General features: G+C 43.7%; 1 protein-coding gene across 2 annotated transcripts; it reads right to left on the reverse strand.

Moving 5' to 3' along the window:
• Nucleotides 1-1,426: 1,426 nt before the first annotated feature.
• Bs (serum response factor blistered) lies at nucleotides 1,427-24,191 on the reverse strand. Of its 2 annotated transcripts, XM_076435272.1 has the most exons (5): nucleotides 23,009-24,067; nucleotides 17,904-18,155; nucleotides 5,323-5,428; nucleotides 2,842-2,949; nucleotides 1,427-1,987 (listed from the first exon to the last, which is right to left on the reverse strand). In XM_076435272.1, exons 1-5 carry the CDS (start codon nucleotides 23,486-23,488, stop codon nucleotides 1,788-1,790), a joined length of 1,146 nt encoding a protein of 381 aa, XP_076291387.1. In that variant the 5' UTR covers nucleotides 23,489-24,067; the 3' UTR covers nucleotides 1,427-1,787. The 2 variants fall into 2 exon arrangements, with proteins under 2 accessions (XP_076291387.1, XP_076291388.1); XM_076435273.1 differs by lacking the exons at nucleotides 1,427-1,987; nucleotides 2,842-2,949; nucleotides 5,323-5,428 and having other exon boundaries at nucleotides 8,032-18,155; nucleotides 23,009-24,191.
• Between the last annotated feature and the right edge of the window lie 653 nt (nucleotides 24,192-24,844).

The following is a 24,844-nucleotide window of genomic DNA, read 5'->3' on the forward strand; positions in this document are numbered from 1 at the left end:
TTCTTTTCAAGAATGTCATCATGTCATATTCTCGAAGTTTTCGGGAATCGCGAATTTGGGGTTTCCGATATTTCGGGTCCTCGCACACCCCTAATAATTGCGAATGAACTTTACAAACGAATTCGTAGCGACACCCTGACGCGGACCCGAGGACGATGCGAGCTTTCCGATCCGGACTAGAAAAGTCTCGATTTTGATAGTCTAAAAAACGAGCAGTGAGCACCTCGAAGGATGGAGGACCACAATGTAAAAAGCCGCTCCGAAGAACGTTTTGCTGAACGAACGTTCGACTAGTATTGCACAGATATCGACTAAGTGCTGGCAACGAGACCCAGCTTCAACGAAAGTGTAGGGTAACCGCGCGACAACAAACAACCACGCAACAAATCCACGTAACAGAAAATGTATTTCCGAATACAAACATCTGAACGCATCGTATCCGGGGGTGGTAAGCTATCTCCGCGTTTGACATTCTCCGGCGAACGACCAACAAATAGCGGAACAAGTTCTTAACAATTCGCTTTACCGCGTTTCCGAATTGCTTCTAAGTAGTACAAAATTAATTTGGCCGAGCGAAATCATTCTCGACAACGCACGGAACGATTTCGTTCGGGAAACGGCGAATCCGTAGGAATTGTTAAAAAAAAAAACAAATTACGCTGTTCGTGAAACGACAGTTACAAAAAAGAAAGATCGGTATCGAAACGTTGCACGACTCGTTACTGTCGCGACGCGATTCCGAGAAGAAATCGAGTCTGCGATCGAGACGAGTTCGAGAAAAGTAACTTTTACTTCTTCGAGATGGTGAGATTGTACAAGTAAGCAAAACACAATAGTTTAAATAGAGTTTGGCACAGAAAGAAACTCCCGCGCTCCTCTTCATCTAGAACCATCGACGACGGGGAAAAACTGACGATTTTATTATCTCCTGATTTTACAGATCAGTTATAGAAAGAAGCACTCGGAAGTCCCCTATAAACGATGATTGTCGTGAAAACGTATAGTGCACACAGTGATATTGCCCTTCAAAATATATCATACAAAATGTTCCGTAAAATCATAAATATTGCTCGATACTCCCTTCTCTCGGGGAGCCTCGAGAAGAGCGGCATCAAGATTGATCGCGCTCGTTTAAGGGGGTAGACTCGTTCTTCGATAACGATAATGTTATTCGGAAGGAACTCTCAAACGTAAAAATAGAACTTTTGAAGGCGACCGCGGCCGAGATTGATCTTTTATCTAGCGCTTTTGACTACTGAAAAAGCCGATCTCTGCATTATCGAGAAATGAGGAGGCGCATCCCGCATGTTTGTAATCTGGAAACGAGTTTACCCCTTTAAGGGGGTGTTCTCCTTTCCAGGATTCTCATTTCTCGTAACCGTAAAAGTAGGAGTTTCGAGGGAGACTGAGAAACCCTATCTTTGCATTATTGAGAAATGAGAAAAGGCAATTCTGGAGAGAAGAATACAAGCCCCGAACTTAAAAGAACAACTGTGTCTCGAAACTTTCCCGATGATCCGAATTGACGTGATCGTTTCCAACGTTTGGTCCCAACCGAGAACCGCTCATCTCGATCCCGGACTGTTCGACGCGAGAAGAGTTTAGGCGAAAACGAACGAGATCGTGTTGCAGAGCGTGTTACAGAGAGGCGAACGTTAGATTCCGACGGTGTGTCTCGCGAACGAGCTTCCAGCAACGAGTACGCGTCCATGATCGCTCGAAAGGATGTTCCATGGGGGGTATGATCGACAGTCTCCGTCGAGGACGATCATCATCGAGACACGGTGTCACTCACGATCTTTGCTCAGGTCCGATGGCAGGTCGCAGGTGGAGCCCGCCGTCGTCGTCGTCGGCGATCGTGGCGACGGCGACAGATTCATCCTAGATGAAACCGGCATCGACAGACCCGCGGCACTCATCGCTACGTTCAATGGTATCGTAATGAACGGCTGATTGTTCTGCGTCGAATTCACCGGGGCCACTGTGCCTGCGAACAATCCGAAAACCCACAGGTTCGATCAAAATAAAAATCGATCATCCTTTCGACTGCGGCAATGTCACAACTTCTTCTTTACACGGTAGACACGTTCCCGAAAAATCGTGTACAAATACAACGAATCGAATCATAGTGGGAGGCTAACTTTGAAATTTCAACATTCTAGCGAATTTCGGGGAATTTTGGCTACATGGCTTCGCTTCTATCAGCGTCTCAGACTTTTGAAATTTGGCCAAGAACCCGTGATTTGTTGGTGAACCGAGCGCAGACTTGTAGCTTGAACATTCTGCGGAATTTCTGTCGTGCTGCGACGATGGAAATCCGTCCCCGAAATAATAAATTGTCGGTGTAACATTTTCGGAGGGTTCAGGAATATTTTTAACCAGAAACGTTCCCGCACGAGGGGCGCGTTCGATAAACTTTCGAAAGTGTTATCGCCGTTTTCATGAAAATGGAAACTAGTTGACAGCGGATGGGTCTGGGTGTTAGTGCGTACGATATGATTGCAGAATTGTGGTCAGTCCTATCTTGCATTGTGTTGCCAATCTCGAACGGCGAGAATAGGGAGAGAACATAGGGAGGGAAGATCCTAGACGTACGCGCTGTTGAAATGGAACACCGAGCTGGAATGCAATTGTTTCATAAAGAGCTCTTTGTTTTCGGATTCGCGAGGCCCGTTGTTTCTCAACTTCTCAAGGAATTGATAAATTAATGATCAAATTAACCGGGATACCATTGCAGGGTTGAACTTCAATCTTTCTATAGGATTCCGTCTGAAAATATTTTCTCTACGGCTGGAAATAATAAAGTATTCGGACGTGTTCTTGAAATTCTCGGTTGCTCACCTCCTTCCTGAGAAATCTGCACCGGTTGACCGTTCTGACCGATACCGAGCAGAACTCCTGGACTCGGCGAATAAATGACTGTTTGTGGCATCTGATGGTACATTATACCTACGAAAAGAAATTACAGAGAGAAAAATCAAATACACGTGCACGGTTTCGATAATTCACTGTGAACTGGCTTTAAAAAGAATTGACTGGAGCCTTATTTATTTATTTATTTTATTTATTATTATGGTGGGTTTCGAAGCACCATTGGGCACCACAGTTTTTCATACCGCATGGAATCTCCTCCAACGAGAAGACCAGTTGTAAGCTATTATCCTATTAACTAAGAAAAGCCGGAAGGAACGGACGCGCAAAAAGATTGCTTACCAAAAATCTGGCGGGTTAGAAAAGAGGGCGAGGTTCGGCGGCAGGTCGAGAGATCGCCGGTTCGATATGAGCGCGTGTCGAGTTATCAAAATTCCGGCGGGGACAGTTCGCCGGCGGGGAACAATGGAAAGGTGAAAAAAAAGAAAAGAAAAAGAAGCGTACGTCATGACGGCGATCGGTAAGTCGGATGGCATCCACTCCATATATTAGCATCGATATTTATGTGTACACCTGCATCGGAGCGCGGCTTTCGACCGGATCTTACTTCCCAGTTAGGCATCGCGTCGTTGTCTTAGTTTGGTCATCGCGGCCCGTACAACTCCTTATGTACTCCCCTACACGGATAACCTCGTCATCGCTCGCACACTTTTCGCATTTTAAGTGTCCTCTTTCCTTTATCTTCTCCCTCTCTTGCGGCGTTGCGCGTTTCTCGCTCGCGCTCTCCCGGCTCATGCTCGCTACCGTCTCTCGTACGTTTAAACCGCACACTCTCTGATACCATTCTCTCGTCGTTTTCTACGCTCGCCTCTCTGTCTACCGACCTACCTGACTGATTGGATTGCACACCGGCTCGCCATACGCTCTAACGATTTTCCACGCCGGCTTTTACCGCTTGCTGCCTCGGTTTCGCGACTCCTGTGGCACGCCCACGAGGAAATTCGCTAATTGCCCCCTCCTCATCGTCGCCCCGTCCTTCTAAACAGTCTCCGGTTGACTATCACCAAGTTTTTCTTCATCCGTCTCCCGTCGCTATTCGTTTTATTAGACTTCTTCTTCTTCTTCTTCTTCTTCTTCTTCTTCTTCTCGACGCACGGAGACGATTCGGGAGATGAGGATCGATGAGATCGGTCACGGAGGTGAAACTGTTCCGGCGCGACGGAAGAAAACGGTGTCACGTTCTTGTACAGAGTGTCGCTCCGGGGAAAATTGTCAACGCAACCGCGATTTCGGCTCTGTTTGATATCCACTGACACGGTGACGATCTTCAATCACGTTCTTCTTGTACCCGTATTCATGTAATTATTTCAGCAAAATAAAAATTGTCTGCATCGATTTTGTAGGAAACGGAAGCTAAACCGATCGTTATTTGTTCCCTTAATGATTTTAATAGAGAAAGCATACATCGACGTCATCAATCTTTGAAATTTTTCCGCAGTCTAATCGCTCTACCATTATTCGAAATATTGTTTACATTATTAACCCCTTGCACTATAATTTATTTTACGGATTCAGTGATTACAGCTTTTTTGTAGTTCGTAACTTCCCAAAAACGAAAAAATTTATATCTACTGTAGGCCTACATGTTCTCCAATAACTGTACATTAAACCATAAATAGAATACATAAAGTTTAAAGGAAATTACATAATAACATACATATTTATCAGACTCTGTTCAGAATCTTCATCGCGATATTGTAGGATAAGCAGTTAAATGTATTCAAACATGAAGTTTGAAAAATCACAGGGAACGGAAATGTTCTCGGTCGGAAGAAATTAAAATAGCTCCGAGTGCAAAAGGTTAATATAAACAGACTGTTTCTACTTAAAATAGATATGAACTTATAGTGCAGCGCATTTCCTCGATCGATTGTGTCTTCGTTTCACTCGTTTCTACGAAATTGCAGCAGAAAACGAGCGACGCTAATGTCCGGGAATCTTAAGTAGAAGTAACCAGCAATGGACAGACATGTTAGAAATGTACGTAGACGAAAGAGTGTCTGAGAACATTTTTACAGTTGATTTTCGTGATACACTTTGTGGAATCACCAGAAACGGTACATGGGAGTTCGTACGAGCCGCCTGAATACATTATATAAATTCCGCCATTTTGGTAGACGCTCGATAGACGCTACGCTTAGCAGGTTTCAAGTAAATGCTAGCTGAATGTTAAGAAATCATATCAACAAGCTCATCTGACCTTCCCTCGTAAATAGAAACTGCTGAAGAATTGCAGAAACACGGAGACGATACATGCAATACAATTAAACGGACGACGTCGGCTTTTTTCTCTTCCTTTGAAGATTATTCTACTTTTAATGTTTTTCTAATGTTTTTTTTTCATCTCGAGAAAAACCTGAATATACAATTGATCTTTTCTCATTTACTTACCCGAATGGTTTTTTGGGAGATCCTTCGAAACTGGAGAATCGCCATCGCTGGTGTCCCCGTCGCTTTCATTGGCGCAGACGTCCGATCTCGGTGAAGTGCCGTCTTCCTAGAACAGTCAGTCGATATATTATTAAAAACAACAATAAAGCGATTACATCGGGTTGGCAATAAAGTAATTTCGATTTTTTAAGGTGCAATAAAACCCTATTTTTCTTGTTCGATGATCTTTTGCCATCTTTCTGGTAGCTTCACAAGCGCTCATAAAACTTCTGGTCCTTATCGGTCAAAAACTGATCCAAGTGCGAATTTCAGGTCACCATCATTAGTGAAAGTTTATTGCTTAATTAATTAATACCGAAATTACTTTCTTGCCAACCCAAATAATTACCCTCCAATGTGTTAAAAATTCTGAATACTGATACATCGGATATTTTAGCCACGAAGACGTACTTTAAGAACTATGTACAACATTGTGAACTAAAGAACAATTGTAAGAAAAAAATCATTCGATTAGTTTGACTTCGAGAACTACAAGTTTTTTCAAGTATTTCGATCGTGTGAAGAATATTATTTGTTGGAAGGTGTCGCGAGCAATGCGAAAACGAAAGTATTTATGTTGTTATTGAATTAATAGGAAAGTCGAAGCCAAATGCAGGCTTCGGCTTGAAATGGATAGACAACGTCCGAATATGGATGCTCAAGAATCGTTGTCAAGCATACTTAATCGCGTATAATCCACTTTAGATTATTTCTTCTTCAACTTTCTTCGATTCCCAATATCAAATACGTTCACGGGAATGTCAATTCGTTAACGTTTTCATCACGAGCTTCCTGGTCGTTAAAAAAAAGAAAAGCAAACACAGACTTCCGGCATACGAAATACAGTTTTTCGTACAATTTTTTCCCCCCCGTTAGGCAATTGACGCACAAAGTACAAGAGGATTTCCATACGTGCGATTTGAAAGTGACTTCCATTTACGCGTTTATTCCGAGAACTCCGTAATTATTACAAACCTAACCGTGTACACGCGGGATCGCCGAAGCAAAAACCATGATGAATTCTTACGTTTCCATGAGATCTTTACTCCATTAACTTTCTAAATTGTTGACGATACGTTCGCGCTCGCGCGACGCGCGTACAACGTATTTCGATGTTCAACCGTCTAATCGAATTCATAAGATGCTGTATGAATCAGATCTTAATTTCGTTTGCATATATGTATTAGGCGTTCGGTGGGGATCGTGTCACGCCGATACAACATTTATGAATCACCGTTGCAAGGCTCCCACATCATTATTGCTTTTACGAGCGAGGAACCTCGACGATTTTTCGAATACGCAATCGTGGTCACGATAATTGCGATTCTTTTCTCTGTGTATTGGAGGGGAAATGCTATCGTATTCTAGAGAAAACGTTTCAATCAATATAATAAACAATTAAATATCGGACCAAGGAGTATTAAAATTCACCACGGGGTTATAAACGACATTATAGCGTTCCAGGAAGTTTCGCTGCCCATAAGTGGCTGACATATGAGCGAATGACAAGCACCATTCGATCGATGCATCTAGTCGCATAAAATATCGTTTGTTGTCCCACGAAGTACCTATGTCTTTTATTAATAACCAAGATTTACAGGGAAGGTGCACTCCTGCTCGTAAGTCTTAGAGTACCTCCGATCTTTAGTAAAACTCTGGTATTTCGTGTAGATCATGAACCTGTCACTATATTAACTAGATAATATAATGATAATGATCCAAACACACAGGTGAAAAATATTATATGTAAAAACTATTTGGATCAACTTCGAAGTAATAATTCATTAAAAATTATGAAACAGCCATCCCAGTCACCGGATTTAAAACCCATAGAAAAATTATGGAACGAACTGGATAGACAGGTACGAAACTTCTGCCCTACTTCGAAAACACATTTGTGGAATATTTTGGAACGAGAATGGAATAATATAACAAACAGGAAGACTCTGGAGACTGTGATAAAGAAACGTAGCGGATTGAAAGAAATGAAAAGAAAATATAAATATTCTTTTACTTCTCAGTAAGATTTTCGACGATGTTCACGATGGTCGCGCGAAAGAAGATGCGCCTTTGAAAAATACTTTCGAAGTTCTAATTAAAGAAATACTTGCAGGACTCTTTAAGATCGGATGCTGACGACGTTCTAGTGTCTCGTTGCTCATAGAAAGTTACCATATCCTCGAGAAGAATCAGCGGTACGTCGAATAAATCGCGACATCGGACTGAGGAACGACCGTCGTGATTAGACTGCGGATTTCGATGCATTTATGAAGAGATTGGTTGGGTGAAATATTAAAACAGTAGACGATTAGAAAAATTGATGTCATTAAAGGATGAAATCAATTTTTATTTCGCTCCTGCTTCCCGCAATCAATGCGGAACGTTTTTATTTTGCATAAAGGTGCGCACTCTAGTCATAAGTGATACACAATAACGTACACCTGTACGGGACCGTAAATTCCAGACCCTTAACGAGTGGCCGTCAGAAAACAAGACAGAGAAGTAGGGGGGTCAGAGAGAGAGAGAGAGAGAGAGAGAGAGAGAGAGAGAGAGAGAGAGAGAGAGAGAGAGAGAGAGAGAGAGAGAGAGAGAGAGAGAGAGAGAGAGAGAGAGAGAGAGAGAGAGAGAGAGAGAGAGAGAGAGAGAGAGAGAGAGAGAGAGAGAGAGAGAGAGAGAGAGAGAGAGAGAGAGAGAGAGAGAGAGAGAGAGAGAGAGAGAGAGAGAGAGAGAGAGAGAGTGAGAGCGAGGGAGAGAAGGAGGGAGGGAGGGAGGATCGCATCACATGGTGCGTGGCCTGTAAATCGTAGATAACGCCTCGGTAATAATATCGGCGAGCCAATCAAACAGCCAACTAACCAATCAATCAGCGGGGTCTAGCAACCAACTAAGCAAGCAACGAAACAAACCAACGAACCAACCAACTTACCTACCTACCTACCTAGCAGGGAGAGATGCGCGAGCTTGTTCGCGCACCTTATATGGTCATCCGCGCGGCCTGAACTCGTACCGCGCTTCCACGGGAGATTCTCACAAATTTACGCAGGACTCTATGTTTCCCCGGGTGACTTTCTTTCCCCGGCCGGAGACCGCCATCACCGTGGAGGAAACCTTTTTTTCCACGTGCGAAGCCGCGCCGAGAACGCTCTGCCTCTCCTCTCTATGCGTTATACATGCATTTCGTACTCCCTCGTTAGGACGCGTACACATGTCGCCGAGAGAGCCGATCGCGTTTGCATGGAGAGAAAGCAAATCGCGTGGTTGTCGTTGTCGGGAACTCTCGGCTGACCGGCAGATTAGGAACCACTCGTCCATCCGCTGATGGATCTACGGGACTACCGGGGACAACGTGTCTCTCCTCCGCCAGCTTCGATCGTTAGCGACCCGATAGAACCTCATGAGAGGATCGCCGGCTCGTTTTATCAGAACGGATTCGGCTAGTCTGCCGAGATTCGATCGAACCGACCGGATCGAATGTACTGTTAAAGCTATCGGTCGTCGACGAAACAGGATCGATGTTCGCGGAGAAAATCTTGTGAGAAGTGGAGTGATCGTTCAGAACGAGAGACAAAAAGAAGCTTGAAAAATTCGCGATTTCTTCTCGTCGCTGCTCTGTAGGAAAGATAAACCGACGGACTCTGGCCATGCTCGGATTAGAGAGTTGAAAATTTCCAGTGATTCTTCAATCCCTTGTGTTACTAATACTGCCGTCAGGAGTTTGATATCTTTGATGTTCCATGTGGAGAGCTAGAATATATTCCCCTACCGGAGAAACTTTCGAAAACGAAGCTGAACGGAGGCGATTCGCAGTTGTTCGGGAGAGGTAGGGGCAAGATATAAGGGAAAGGGTAAGGAGCCTTGAAGCTCGCCGCAAGCTCAACGGTAGCCAAGATGACCGACACGGGTTCATAAAACACATTCCCGAAAGCATGGAGGGCTGCGAAAGCGGCGGTTGTCCGGCAACGGCCAGGCGTTGTCGACAATCACTTCCGAGTCGCATTTGTACCCCCCATTACCACGGGTGTGTATAGAAGGCGCGACAAAAACCGACATTCCTGATTCTTAAGTTGGACTCTATATAAGTATCTGCCATCGCGAACATTGCCTGTATATGGCGACAACCAGGCTTTGACAAAGGTGACCGTATATGGTATTCTGCTTCCACCTTCCATCGCGTTCTATCTCTCTCTATCTTTCTCTCCCTGTTTACCCGTCCTTCTCCCTTTCTCTCGCTACCCCCCCGCCATCTCTTTCTCTCTTTCCCTTCCATCGCGCGGTATATCTCCCCACCTGTTTCTGCCCTTCTCTCTTTCGCCCTGGCCGGCTTCTTGCCGACGTCGTCCTCGTCGTTGCCGTTTCCTCGTGCCGCGATCTCCGCCGGGGTGATCTCTTAGCGAAACGCATCCTAATCGCTGCCTCGTTACATCGTAAATCGTGGCCCTCGATACCTCCCACCCTGGTGAAACAGGGATCGAAGAGAACTAGCTTCTTCCGAGGTGTCTTTCTCGCGAATTTATCGTGCGATTCGAACCGTTAGGGGATGCTGCGGCGCATCCCGGATTTCTTTATGCAGAATGTCCGAAGGGGTTGCGACGGAGAACCTTTGATTCTTATCTTATTACCGATCGGAATGTGTTACAGCTTCGAATAGGTTAAATTGTTAAAGTTAAGAAGATCCGGAGTTTAGGCTGTGTGCATGACGGAAAATCGAGTTTTCGAAGTGCGTTGATCGAGAAAGCTGAACCTACCTTGCGGAATCACGCTGAAGGGATGAACGGCGAAGTGATGAAGGAATATATAACTGTATATTCTTATAAAAACTATCGTAACTTTAATTTATCATCTAGTTTTTCCGTAATCTCGCGCTTACTCTACCAAAGAATCTGTCTGTGTGCACCGTAAAAAGAATGTTATATTTTCTGTTGAATCGTCAGGCGAATTACAAGCATAGAACCCTAAATCGAGATCTCTAGAGCGAGTTCCTTCGAAAAAGCAGCAGAGGTAATCTCGATTTGTTCGACGTTATTCGTACGCACGGTAACGAGTTTCTCTTTTTCCAGACAATGCATATATTCGTTCGACTCCAGTTTCGCGGAAAGTCCGCTGAACGCGCTCGACGAAAAGCGAGCGCTTCGAGACGAATCGTCGTTAACAAACAAAGGAAACTTCCGGACGATTCTTCCTTGTAATTAACTAGCGAGTTAACGAACTGTTAATACCTTCGTGAAACGAGTCCGGTTTCGTCTGGTCGCTTCTGAACACGAACCGACGTTTCGCGGCTCGGAGCCGTTGCCTAATCGAATTCCCGCTCGTATTTCTGCGTCTCTGTCGAACGGTAACACACGCGAGAAGTGCACCACCCTTAGCGGATAGCTTCTACAAATGATTTGTACACACAATTGTAATCTAAAAACATGCACAAGACTAGCGTGAAGAATGATACCGGCACAAAACGAAGGAGATGATTCTGTGGTTGTCAGGAAAATTTATTTCCATGACTCTTTCTCTGGTAAATATGTAAAACTAACTTTTTCCAAATTGTCTTGCGGCGTTTTCTCCTGACAACCGCAGAATTATTCGGAAGGACACTCGATCAGTTTTTACCTTTTATGAAAATGAAGACATTACATTTCCTTCGTTGCCCCAAACATTTCATTTCCGTGGAATTTCTGGCGAAGCGTTTTGTTCCATTCTGTTCGCGTTTAATTGAAATATTTCCTGCTGCGAACAAGTCTTTGTGATCGATCGCTCGGCTCGATTAAATGCTTTCGCAAAGGGTGGTGCACGTTTGCGAGAGAGAATAGGGTGAATTTTCGACGTGAAATATACTTTCGCCGCACAACAGGTGGTCTTTATACCTACCTGTCCGCGAACAACTGGCACCCACGGGCACGCCGAATACTGTCGGCGTTTACGTGCGATCTATACATATATCGGCTAAATGTTTAAAAAAAAACTCGTGTTTAAAGCGACGTACGGAGCACAATCGTCGGAGCCGTATCATTAAGAACGATAATATATATACGTACGTGTAATATAAATATTATCACAGTATTTTACAGTACACTATTTACACATGTGATACATACTTGGACGCGCGCCCAGCCGTACATTCGTGATTACCGTTTTCCAGGATTCGTGATTTGTGTTTTCTCGTTAATATTTATATTTATGTATATATATATTATTTGTACTTTGTGCGTCGATGGGAGAAGAAACGTTGTTACATTTCGTCGCGTGTTTCCGTTTCTTTCAGAGATATTCGATTTATCCTCCCTTTCTGCGTGGCTACGCATATTACGATCTTTCCTTCTCTTCTTCTTTTCTCACCAAATAACATCTATCTATTTATTTATCTATCTATGTATATATATATATACCTCTTCAACTCTTTTTTTTTGTGCAATATTATGCGGTATAAAAAGAAAAGAACAACACACACGACACATATACACACACGCGTAAGCATGCATAATGCGAAGGGAGGGGGTCAAGTTGTTTCTACTTAAAGGAATCGGACGAGGGAACAAAGAGAAGGGGAGGTTTTCGGGGAATTAAATTAAAAAAAAAGGTATTTTAAATACTAGCTACTTAATCTACGAAAAGAAAAAAAAACAAACAAATACTACACATGCCACTTTCAGTACAAACACATTACGGAACAATGTACGATGCACAACAATATATATATATATGTATATATACACTTGTGTATATATATTTAATGCGCAACAATGCCAAGCGTGCACCGCCGGGTTTACTGGCTCGGACTCGCACCCACGTACTACGATTTCTCGTTTCTTCGTCGACTCGTATGCTTTTTTTGTTTGTCCCAGGGAAAGGCGGAACGAGGCCTCAACCTGAACAGCATGAGTATTAAAAAGGATGTGCCTCGTGTGCGGGAGAAGGATCACTGATAGTGGGGAGGGAAAAAAAAAGGGAAATGCTCGGCGATGCTTCGAATTTTCCGTCGAATTCCGGGCCGGCGAATCCCACGAGCCAGGTACGATCGTTTGTAACGAACAGACAGCGGATCTTTATGCAAAATAAAGATGTTCCGCGTGAATTTACGACAAACTCGACGTGATCTCCTTTCTGAACCATGTTTAACAGGTTGAGAATCATGTACGGGGATTATTTCAATTCTTCTAATGGTTCTACAATCAAATCCGCTGTCCAGTAATGAAAATACAATCGAGTGGGCCTGGAATCGAGGCGAACCGAACAGCGCAACACCGCACCGTTGCGTTGTTTCTCCATTATTTGGAAAATTGCGTATCGTGGACGGAGGGGGACCATCGAGCTTCGTATTGGTTGTTTTCATTCCTGACTCGCAGACTTGTTCGAAAGAATCATAATCCCGTGTTAATCCTCTGCTACTTTTTGTCATGGGAATCTCTTTCGAAACGGTTTTATACATTTACATTTGACGACAAAGGATTGAACACTCGAAACAGCTAATTATTTCATCTTCAAATCTGCGAGTCACATTATCGACGAACCATTTGTTCACGCGGCAAACAACAATTCCAAACAACTACATAAATACATAATTTCACCATTCCCGAAATTATCTTTAAAATACTGATATAATCGTGAATGAAACGCCTCTGATTCGGTCCGCCTCTGTTCAACAGCCTGTTCCTCGGCGTCGATCCATTCATCTCTGAATGTATGTATGTACAAGGTGTTTAAATAAATAAGAAGAGAGATTTCCATCGCCGTAAATTATCATAAATACGATTCGAGTAAACAAGAAAACTGGGAGGGACAACACGGACGATTACAAAATAACGTGGCTTCCTCGAGTAATTCATCACATGAGTTACTACCCTAAGCTACGATTACTGCGCCCCTTCTCTGTCTTGTTTGATCGGTAGATTTCCCGTCTGCGTGTCTCCTGACACGTCTTATTTAATGAACCGCGAACTCGAACGAACATGTGTCGCCCGTCACTCCTACAATATCGTAGAAAAAAAAGTCTTTGGACTTCGATGAACGTATAGATCCAGCCATAATCCTCGAACTTCAACCATTATACTCCCCTCAGAATTGATCGATCGATCGTTCTCGGGCGTTCTTTCTCGGAATTTCCCAGAAAAACACATGAAACGACGAAGAGATGAATGTTTGCACTTGCAAGAAGTGCTTCTGTTCAATGATTACCCATTTTTCCGCACTCCACTTCCAGTTCCACTTCAATGAGTATAAACATTTGCTACAATGGTCGAGGGCTGTTACTTTCCTTTCGAAGGTCGAAGATTTTGAAGCTTCGATTTCAGAAACTTCGAAGGTGATGAGAATCGAATTTTCGAAGCTTCGAAATTCGAAACTCCGTAGTAAATTATTAGAGGACTAAAAGAAACGAAGTTTCGAAGCTTTGGACTTCGAAATTTCGCTGCTAAGTTATATTCGATACAATTACAGACTAAAGAGATAAAAGATTGATTAAGCTACAACTTCATACAATTCGAAGACTTCGAAACTTCGAACACTTCGAGGGCTTCGAAGCTTCAATACCTCGAAATTTTGTACGCTTCGAAGTTCCCTTCGTTCCTTCGAATCTTCGGGAAAGTAACAGCTTCAGTCGACGCAGTTGATCGTGCTTGGCACGCTAAATTTCAAATTTTGCAGATTGTAAATGCTATATGCGAGTAATTAAAAGTGAACAGAAGTCTCATCTTCGACGCAATGGTCCGCGATCCAGGCAACGCGGAACCAGGCCCGGAAGGATCCATCGATCGTCTTCTTCTGCCGGTAGATCGGTACCGGTAGATGTAAATCTCGTATACATTAAAGTGCGCGTCGATTGGACTAGATTTATACGTTGTAAACGGAGAGCGCCGTGCGTTTCCTAGCGCGCTCCGATCATTAAAAACACCTCCGCTCCGCGGTCGGCTATCGAGCGTCGCTCACGATCGTCATCGATTCCCAAGAATCATCGAGCACCGTATCGTCGGCGTCTTCTCGGCCCATCTTCTGAATACGCGTCGTCGCGGTGCGCGAGGAATGGATGTCCTCGTGCATTAAGTACCGAAACCTGCTATGTTAAGTACTGTCGACGCCATCCTAATGATGACAGGTGTCCGCGGCGCCCGTACCCTTCGCGCATAACAACCGTCGAAAGAAAAGTTAATTGCTCCCGGACTCTTTTCAACGAGAAGTTAGCCTCAGCGAAATATATCGTTTAACGGGCACGATGCGTTACGCGCAACTTCCTATAAATAATTGTGAGCCCAGTTTAATGGATTAATTGAAAGCAAACCGATATCGGGGAGCCGGGAACGAGAAACATCGGAATCGCGACGTGCTTTTAAGCAAATTGCTCCTGATCTCGTCCTGACGAACCGTTATGTATTCGGACTGAACACGAGAACACTTCGACGAATCAGCTAACGTTTTAACCCTCTGCGCTCGGAGCTGTTTCAATTCGAAAGTTGAACAATTCTTTCGTTTGGTAATCGATCAGACATCGACACATTCAACCGTCCCTCGCGTCAATCTCGTTCTGTTATTTATAGGTAAACTTTCCCGATACTTCGCGTCGTTGATTTCTTTTTAATGCGAAACACAACCGAAAAATCTAAGATTCTAACGTTAACTCATCAAATTCGAATGAAAAGATAAAAGAAAAAATAACTGTTCACCCTGTTATTTCATCGATCTTTTATCACCGTGTCAATTTGACATCGAGGGACATGACGAATCTATCTATTCAAGAATGAATTGTTAATTTCTGATCAAATAAAAATACAATCCTTCCTCGTTTTTCGGTAAAATTTATAATATTTGCCCTGCATCCGACGTGTATACTCGTCGTTGCTTGATTTGAATTCCGCACTGTGCGGGAGATTTTCCAAACTAAATTCTGCAGTTAAGAGGTTAATAAAACGTGAAGAATATTTTGAATAATGGTGCAGCAATTTTTAGCGGCGCCTCAGAGCGATAAGGGTTCGAACGAGCGTAGAATCCGCCTACTTCCCATTCGACAGCGAATCGGATGGTCCCTTCGCGAATCAGGTATCGGCCGAACGTTCGGCGAATTTTAATAAACGTCAGCGTGTTACGGGAACACTCGCGGAGGAAGTTAACGCCCAATTTAGTTTTACGAACGCGTCGAATTAAACGTTAATGCCGCGGACAGACCGGCATACTAATCCGGAGAGCCGGCCTAACGTTGCCCGCGACTCTGTAAATTGCCTTCGATCAACGTGCACGAACGAGCGAGCGCGAGAGCACGGAAATAAAATAACCGTATTTTCATCCGCACCGGATGCGATGCGCCTCATCGAGAATTTCGATATATCCGACGTCCGGAAAAGAAAGTCGGATGTCACCCGCAACTTCCTCTCTGTCCCGTTCGCTCGTTATTCAACCGACACGTCACGATTTTACAGACGAGCGTTCCCGATATCGACGCATCCGAGAATTCTAATTCGCGGCTCGAATTCATCGACGAACAAACCCGCGGAACCATCTAGCACCGTTCACAGGCACGACGCGGTGGCGTCTTGGACGGAATCGCACGGAATTAGAAGAACACGAACCTGAAACAGCTAGGTGGTCCCTTGTTCTTTCGTAAAATGTCCGACAATACCGTTCGATGCATTTCTAACCCTTTCGTTAATAGAACAGCTGTGTTCTCTGTTCGCAATTGGGCAGCTCATTCAATACTGTACGAACACGAAGACGGCTGCTAAATATCTGCGCGAAAGACTCGTATTCATTCGACGATTCAAGGATGAATAATCAACAACAACGATTAGCAACCTGCGACCACCGACTTTGACGAGACGTCTATACTTCCTACCACCAGATTCAATTGCCGTTTTCTAATTTCAGGAGGAACTTATAGCACTTCCGGTTACGGACTCTGTTCGGGGTAAGTACAGACATCTACGAACGCGTTCGACCCGACTTCTATACCCGAGGTGTATCAACTTATCCCAAAAGTTTCTTTCGTTCGCGATCAAGAGCACGATACGGCTTGTCCATAGTTCCTCGACTAAGCGCATGGCTTGATCGAGTGAATGAAAGCACGGAGAACGACGAAACATCAACAGACAAATAATTATTTACACGTGCTCTTGTTGTCGACACGTCGACTGCCGCGATACGATTTTCTCGAGACCGATAACCACCTTAGTCTCACTGAGAAAACGACCTCCGGTCACGGGTGACCAACGCGACAGCCGACGTGTCAACCATAACTTGTTAAGGGGGTGTTCCCCTTTCCAGGATTGCCTCCTCGTTTCTCGATAATCCAAAGATGCGGTTTACGAGGCGTCATTTATAGCTTTACGATAGCTACTCTCCTTGCCTCACAAATTGTCTCCAGGAATCCGGAAGGAATTCTGAACACTGACAGTTTCGGTTCTAGCCGAATTATTGGCTAAAGTGTATGTGACGTCACGGCCTAACCATTGGTGCCGTCTCGAGGGACAACTTGTGCGTCACAGAGAGTACATGTTGCCGAATAATGAAAATTATGCCCCTGTAAACGTAAAAGTAGGACTTTTGAGCGTTTTTACTACTGAGAAAGCCCATCTTTGGATTATCGAGGAATGAGGAGGCAATCCTGGAAAGGGGAACTCCCCCTTAACCTTTAACTACCCGCGCTGGTGTAAAAAGTACACCAATACAATAATATATGTACTGTTCAGAGCACGAGAGAGAACTAGCGGGAGGGGAACGGGGCAAGAGAGGAACGCAAAGGCAATTTTCTTAACCCCTTTCTCTGCCTGCTGGTTTTCTCTCGTGCTCCGCACAGTACTCGGTCACACAGTGATACACGTGGTGTACTGAATACACCGCGAGGGTGGTTACGTGAAAATTCAGGGCGCGGGTAGTTAAAGGTTAAGGGAGTGGACTCGTTTTTCCAGAATTGCGAAAGCGCTGGATAAAAAAGTTCTATTTTTACGTTCAAGAGGCGTAAGTTGCTCATGCTTCCGAATAATGCAAATTACGCCTCGTAGACGAATAAATAGGTGTTTTATCTAGCACTTTTCAGATCTGAAAACCCCCATCCTTGCACCGTTGCGATACTAGAAAGGAGGGTCTACCCCCGTTAGAAGGGAACGCGTTACGAGAAGAACTTGGAGGATAAGCGGTGATTACGGGAACCGGCAGGGTAGCCAACAGGCAGAGGGCTCGGTCCCGTCGGATACGTATAACGGAGGAGCGGAGGACAAGCGAGTGCTCGTTCGAGTGGGGTAGTACTACCGTTGGGGATGTGAGTGCGACATGTGCGGATGGTAGGCGGCGTGATGGGGCGGCAGGGGCGAGGGGCAGGATTGTTGATAGGGACCGCCGGCCAGCATGGGGCCCGGGCTTGAGCACGGGACCAGGTGCGAGCTCGATGAGCCCGCGTGTGCATGCGCGATCAGGTGCGCGTGCTGCGCGTGCGAGGGTGGCGCGTGCTGCGAACCCGGGGGCGGCGGCGGCGGGGCTTGCGGGTGGCCGGGGGGCCCTCCGGTCGGTCCGCCACCAGGATACCCGCCGTGCAGCGAGCCACCGTGCGGCGAGCCATACACCAGTTGCCTTACTTTCTGCTCGTCGTCGGCTATGTTGTAGGTCAGTTCGGTCTCCTCGAACCCAGTCGCCGACATCCTCTGATCACCGGACGAACCCGAGGTCGGTGGATCCGGGCTGTTCAGGCAGGTCTGGATCAATGCTTTCCCGGCCTCGCTCGTTATCATCGGCTGCAACTTCCGTGTCGCGAACGTGTACACGTGGCCCGTCTCGCTGGCCACCAACAGCATCACCTGCGTACCTGTCAGCGTCGACAGCTCGTACGCCTGTAACCACAACGGATCATCAATTAGACCCTCGAGAACGGCCGATATCTCGGTCCATTTTACATCTCTTACGAATGCTTAGCTCCGGCTAAATTCGAGCATCTCAGCCCGCTACACACGCCCGTTTTTCTAAGGGTGGATTTATAGTGGAGCTGCGAGCATTGCTGATAGCGGCGCGATGAAAAGAAACCAACATTCGACACAACATTTCGACACATACTAATGAAAAAGTACTATCATAGTAGCTATCATCGATGCTCGCAGCTCCACTATAAATCCACACTAACGCACGGCGACCGTGCGGTACCGGATTTGCGGTCTGAAATACTACGGATTCAATTAGGCGCTGTGCACATTTGTTTGAACTGTAGTTGCGGCGCCGCAATGCAATATTTACCGCGATTCTGGTACCGCGCGAGAACCAAAAACGTATGCAAGCAGCTTATGTAAGTAAACGGATGTAGCAGGCATCAGCAGCCAGTTAGAGTCATTAGCTACTCGTAGAGGCGCGCGAGAACCCGAAAATGTTGGGTCTCGAGAATTTCAGGATTCCCGAGAGTTCTCGAAATTATTCTCCGGTTCTCGCACGCCTCTGGATATTCGTATATCGGGTCGAATGAGAAACAAAATTGATGCCCGATTCGAACGCAGACATAATACATGATCTGATACAATAAAGATGGTAAATATCACGTGTGTGTCAGAGAGCACTAACAACGCTAATAGTATAAACTCGCACAATGGCAGCGATGATAATACAATTATTAAGTTCAAGTGGATAAGGAGCAAGAGGCAAATCGTGTGTACGTAATTATCTAATTGGCGGGTGAAAATATTACCATTTCATTTAATGTCAAATCGCCTTCGAGCGATGCACCTTGCAGTCTGCTGTCTCTTATAACTCTGCAATTTGTGTGGGAGTTTGCATACCGTAGAAATCGCAGGATGATGGTAAATTCTCGTCTATGCTAGCGACTCTTCGCAATCAAACGATCAACATTATGTTTGTCTTTCAAATCTGTTCGATGTGTATTCAGTAGCTTCTTCGTCGACATTATCGTTGAAAAGGAAATAATGTAAGCTCGCTTCTTCTCTCGTTTTAAGAAGAAAGCTGTGCTTTACGCTGTGGCGTTAATTGAAAGTCGAACGTGCAGAATAAAAAGAACCGGGCAGAGTAAGAAATAGAAGAGGCAAACTCGATTTTTAGGGAAGAAGATAAACTAGGAAAAATGTACGCGAGAGGCGGAGAGATTTAATGATGTATAACAAAAGGAACCTTGAAATTTGATATGTACTATGATGAGAGAGAGAGCGAGAGAGAGAGAGAGAGAGAGAGAGAGAGAGAGAGAGAGAGAGAGTGCAGACAAATTTAGACAAAGTCTAATGATACAAGAAGCTTCATGCGAAGTGGATCACATAAATACACAGAAGTCCGGGAGGCAAGCACCTTGTAAACAAGCTTCGCACGAGCTTCCAAAACGAACACGTTTTAGTCCCGAATTAACCATTTTCAGTTTCTTACCGTATCAATATCCGCCAACGATTAAATAGAAGAACGCGAATTCAACATTTAAGAATACTAAAATGACGAATTAGCCAGAGACGAGACACGTTTCCGTTCGCTCGTTAAAATAGTTTTCTTAAAGAGGAAAATCAGCTTGAAACGCGAGCTTAAAGTTAGATCCTTGAAGAACGAAAGTATCACTTGACAGACCTCTAACCGTTCGGCTCGTATCAGAAACACTTGATTTATTCCGTTCTTTATAGAGCACATTTATGCAAATCCTTGCCGCCTGCGCAACCATTAGCACGTCATTTTGATAAATAATTAATTCGAAGTGCGCGACGGAAAAACCGTGTTTGCATTTTCATTTGCGAGCTTATACCACCTTCGGTAGCGGAACAATTATCGAGATTTGTTTAAGCGTTTCTGCACGGGAGAACACAGCCATTTTGTATAAAAATTCACTATGCGGAGACCGAGTTAGTCGACTTGTGAGATAGTTGTCTGGATTTTCAACTGAAACGAAATAAACAAGTCCAGGAAACGAAGGAATCTAAAGATTGTATTTTATAAGTATTTCTAAACTTTTATAATGTAATTCTACTTTTGGATGGGAAAATATATTATTTTTTTAACACGGTTCCTCGAATGAAATATTTGTCTTTGCTGTATTCACTGCGAAATGTATTGATTGTTCCATGGTTCCGAGTAATTCTCATTTTTCTAACGCCGTTGTAAAGCAATTATGTCAGCTTCGTGTCAAAACATGGCTAATTTTAGAGGAGCCGTCTTCAGAAAAGGGGAACAATCTATCTTTGGTTTTCTAAATTCGTATGAAAGATGCAATTTGCTTTAGGTTCTTCTACGGATTTAGCCGCGACGGGCTTTGGATCAAATAAACATCTATAATCTGATCGGGTTGTGGCTTAAAACGGGAAACCTGTTTGCAACAAAATGTGTAACTACGTTTCAAATCAACAACGCCGACCACGTTATACTAAAATAATACGAAGAAGCTATAAGAGCAGTGCAAATATAACAAAAATATACAAATGTAACTGAAGGTACAGGTTCTTTGTGAAATGTATTTAGTAATTACCATTTTTAGAAATATTCATTTACAAGACAATCGCAGACGTGGCGAAAAGATAAAATAACTATTAAAATACTGGAAACAGCCGAGTCTTTAAATATTTAAATGTTAATTTAACAGTTAACTCCTTTAACATTTGTCATCAATAATGAATCATTCATTTCTAGAACGAACATTGACGACAATGATGAGCTCTCTAACTCAGACTAGGTATCCTCTTGGCAACTTTACTCGACGATATCGTCGAGACTTAAGGGGATTCCGGATTACAGCATTTCTCGAGACTATAATCAAAAGTACAGAGCTTTAGATGTATTCTCGACGATTACAAAAGAACAATACCAACCCTAAATGGATTCTTAACGACTACCGTCAGCGATACGTGAACCTAAATGGCTACTTGTTATCTGTAATCCATCCTAACTGAAAGATACGAACAGTTCTACGGCCCCACGGATTAAACGGCTACGAGTTAACTAATAATAATCAATATTTATGCTACATGTTTATCGCGATTTCCAGTGTGTAATTTCGTTCTTCTCGGTGTATTTTCATCGGAATATACACGGAGAAGTTAGTGGCCTGCGAAAGCGCAGTTGTCACTCATAAATTGCGCGCTCGCAGAAAATCATTGGCGCGCAATCCGCAGCCACGCGATGACGATTCGCATCCCTTTCCTTCCGTTAGGTTGACGCGCTTTTCTACTTTCTTCGAAACACTCGATTCATTTCGAAAATTTAAACATATCGGATCCTGAATCTATCTAGACTAGCAGTTTTATCGTCAGTCTAGAATAAAAATGAATTGTAACGACTAGACTAATATAGATCTTAGTGCATTTGTGGTTTACAAAAATTTTCAGAAAATCCTGATCTATCTTTGTCCAGAAAAATGGAAAATTGCATAAACATCCGCAGTCTAACAATCACTCATTATTTAATTGTGATATCTAACATTTATGATAGGAATAAAGCGCTGATAACGATTCCAATATCCGATTGAACAATTTAACATTCTTTTTTCTCGTGTTTTCTATGAAAGAATCTTCCGTGTTTTTAGTTCATTACGACCGTTCTATCAATACCACTTTGTCCTAATAATAGAATTTACATTCACTTCCAGCGCTAACAAAGTATAAATAAATAAACTTACACGCAATTTAAATATATCTTTAGAGTACTCATTGGTTAGTGGCCCTCTGGTGGTACTCCTTGGGAAACAAGCTGTTTCTATACTTCCGGTTCTTTAAATACTTCCTTTTTATGATATAATATTGTATATCGTCTATTTATATTTGAATTTGCTTCCGTTTTTTTACTACTTCCATTGTAATGAACATTTTCATTGAAAATGAACGAGCGAATTAGGAAGAACGGGCAAAACGCGAAGAATAATGGTTACCGTTCCGTGTTAACATACTAAATACGAGAAAAAATCACTGCCTGAACTGCTACAAATTAGAGAGAAATAGAAAATTATTTTCTTCCTTAATATGTTTAATTGGTTGAGGATAATATAACAATATTTGAAAATCCTTCCAGTTTTTTTAATGTTTTAACTCGCACCTACTCGTTTTTGTCATAATTGCATCGAATCCGCTGTCTAATCATAATACAACCCTCCCAGCTTCCACTTCCAACACTTCATTTATCAGATGTTCAATCGGGGGAGGTTGGGATGAACCTAATACGATATGCATATATGTACATCGCATACGGAAACCGGCATTTCAAATCTAACAAAAGCAGAACTCACTAACGACATGATACTTCATGAAGACACTTGGAAGGAGACATCGCAACCTTCGGGACACCGATGGTGTTGAAACTTCGCACACTTATAGATCTCGATCTCCTCGTTACAAATATATACCATTATAACATCAGAAACTCAATAGTTCTCAAGATATTAACGATCAAACTTTCGTGTTATCTCCGTGAAAGTGAATTACAATATTCTCTCTAAGTTACAGCTAAACTTGGGATAGTGATGACGGTAGCGAGTCGAGTTTTCACGCGGCAGGCCAGTGTTCGAATCCTATCGACGTACACACTTTTTTTTTTTAGTTTTATATTTCTGGAACATGTATCTCGATGTTTAATTTCAAACCATCGGTGTCCCGATGTCTCGTTATTAAACGATCACACAATAGTTAATATCGATCTCGAGGTTCGATCATCGGTACCGCCGCTCAACAACACTCTGGATTTTGGTTAGCTATGGAAAATAGGTGAAACAGGTTTGTCCGATACAAACCTTCTTCATGATTCCGGTTTTCCTTTTGGAGAAGGTGGTATACCTCCTTAGTTTATTGTCGATATACTCCATTTTAATCTTGACCCGTCCCTTGGTCTTCTTGCCGTTCGAAGGCGGCGACTTTTTCGGTTGGCCCAAACTGGTGAACGATTCTTCCAAATTGTCGGGTACACAGTCTCCGGACATCGACATGCCTTGTTGTTGCGAAAGCGCTTGCCGTGCGTTGCTGTCATCGTAACAGACGTCCGTTGTGGTCCTCTTGATACCTCTTTGTACAGGTCCCACGCCGGCGTTTGGTCCGCCTGCAGCAGCCGCCGCCGCGGCCATCATGGTGGCGCCACCGCGGCTTATTTGAGAAGTTGTAAGCTGGGAGGTGGACGGTCGGCCGTACATTTCCGAGCCAGCGTCGCTGCCTATCATCCCCATGCTGTACCCAAGACTTGCGTACCGACTATCTCTTCCGCCGCTAGGGTTGTCCATTACGGACTCGCACACATTTATTCCCTTTCCCTCGGCCCTTCTTCGCCACGGAATCGCGAAAAGTCGGCGCAATGTTTCCCACGTGATCAACCATCTAGAGGAACACGGGACAACAACGCGCACTGCACGAGCGCTCCCCGCGAACTGAATGCGCGCTGAGTATCGTAACTTGACCTACGTGCTAACGCGGTGCCTCCGTACGTTCCTGCGCAGCTTCTACCCCCACCATCTTCCTAGCACGCAGTGAAAAAGTAGTAACACCATTCCCGATCACGTTTCCTGTCAAAAGATTTTCCAAAATTTTCATATGGAAAAATCAATCGACTCACAAACTACGTCGATCCGTCAGCGAAACTCTTGACAAAACATTCGGCACGATGAAATTCAATGCGGAAAGTTCACGCGGAGTGTTACAAGAATCAACGAGAGGGCGTCCCCGGCTGCCATATTTAGAAGTAGACGTTACCATATTAGGGAAAGTTTGCCAAATATGGTGAACAGAGGTGGTCCTTCCTTTTCAAATGATCACTCGGCGCGCCGCGACAAAACACCAATCCAACTGACAGTAGCGCTTCCCGCACGCCTCTCCTCCCCCTCTCTCTCACTCTTTTACCGGTATGTCCTTCCTATTTCTACGTGCTTACTAAAACATAAGGCTGATAAGCGGCTCTACGTAGCGTTTCGACCCGCTATTTTCTTGCCACGTACCATGAGCTTTCGTGCTTTTATCAAACCTTTGTTTACGTTTCGGTCTTTACCGCGTCGTGTCGCGTTTCTGTGGGGGTGTCTGCCACGATCGTGAATAATCAGAGTCAACGTGTATGTATATATATCGAACTCTTGTTACATACAACAGAGTCTCGTTCATGTTCAAATCGGAGCTGTAATATGTTCCTGTTCAGCCCGATTAATGCCCTATAACATTCATTCATATGAATATCTTTTATTGAACTCTACTAGGATTGCTGCGGAAGAAACCCGGATGCTTTACAGAACTCAATATGGTAATACTTGCTAATTCTTTTTCAATCCTTAAATGTTTTAGTACTATGTACTTCTCATCTTCGTTCACACTAAACGGTCTAGGAAGTATTATCCAAGTAATACCAAAGTGTTATTGCGATTAATATTTATAGAGACTGGATCTTTATGCAAAATAAAAATTTTCTGCCTGAACTGCTACAAACTGGAGTGCAATAGAAAATTATTTTCTTTAACAGTACTTTTACATTTTGCCAATTTTTATACTGTTTTAAACTGCACCCTCATTTTTGCCATAATTGGCTAAATCAGAACAGTAATATGTTTCTGTTATGTTATGTTTCTCTATATAAATATGAATACATTTCACATTCT

Source organism: Lasioglossum baleicum, chromosome 12 (assembly GCF_051020765.1).
Source record: "Lasioglossum baleicum chromosome 12, iyLasBale1, whole genome shotgun sequence".
Lineage (NCBI taxonomy): Eukaryota > Metazoa > Arthropoda > Insecta > Hymenoptera > Halictidae > Lasioglossum > Lasioglossum baleicum.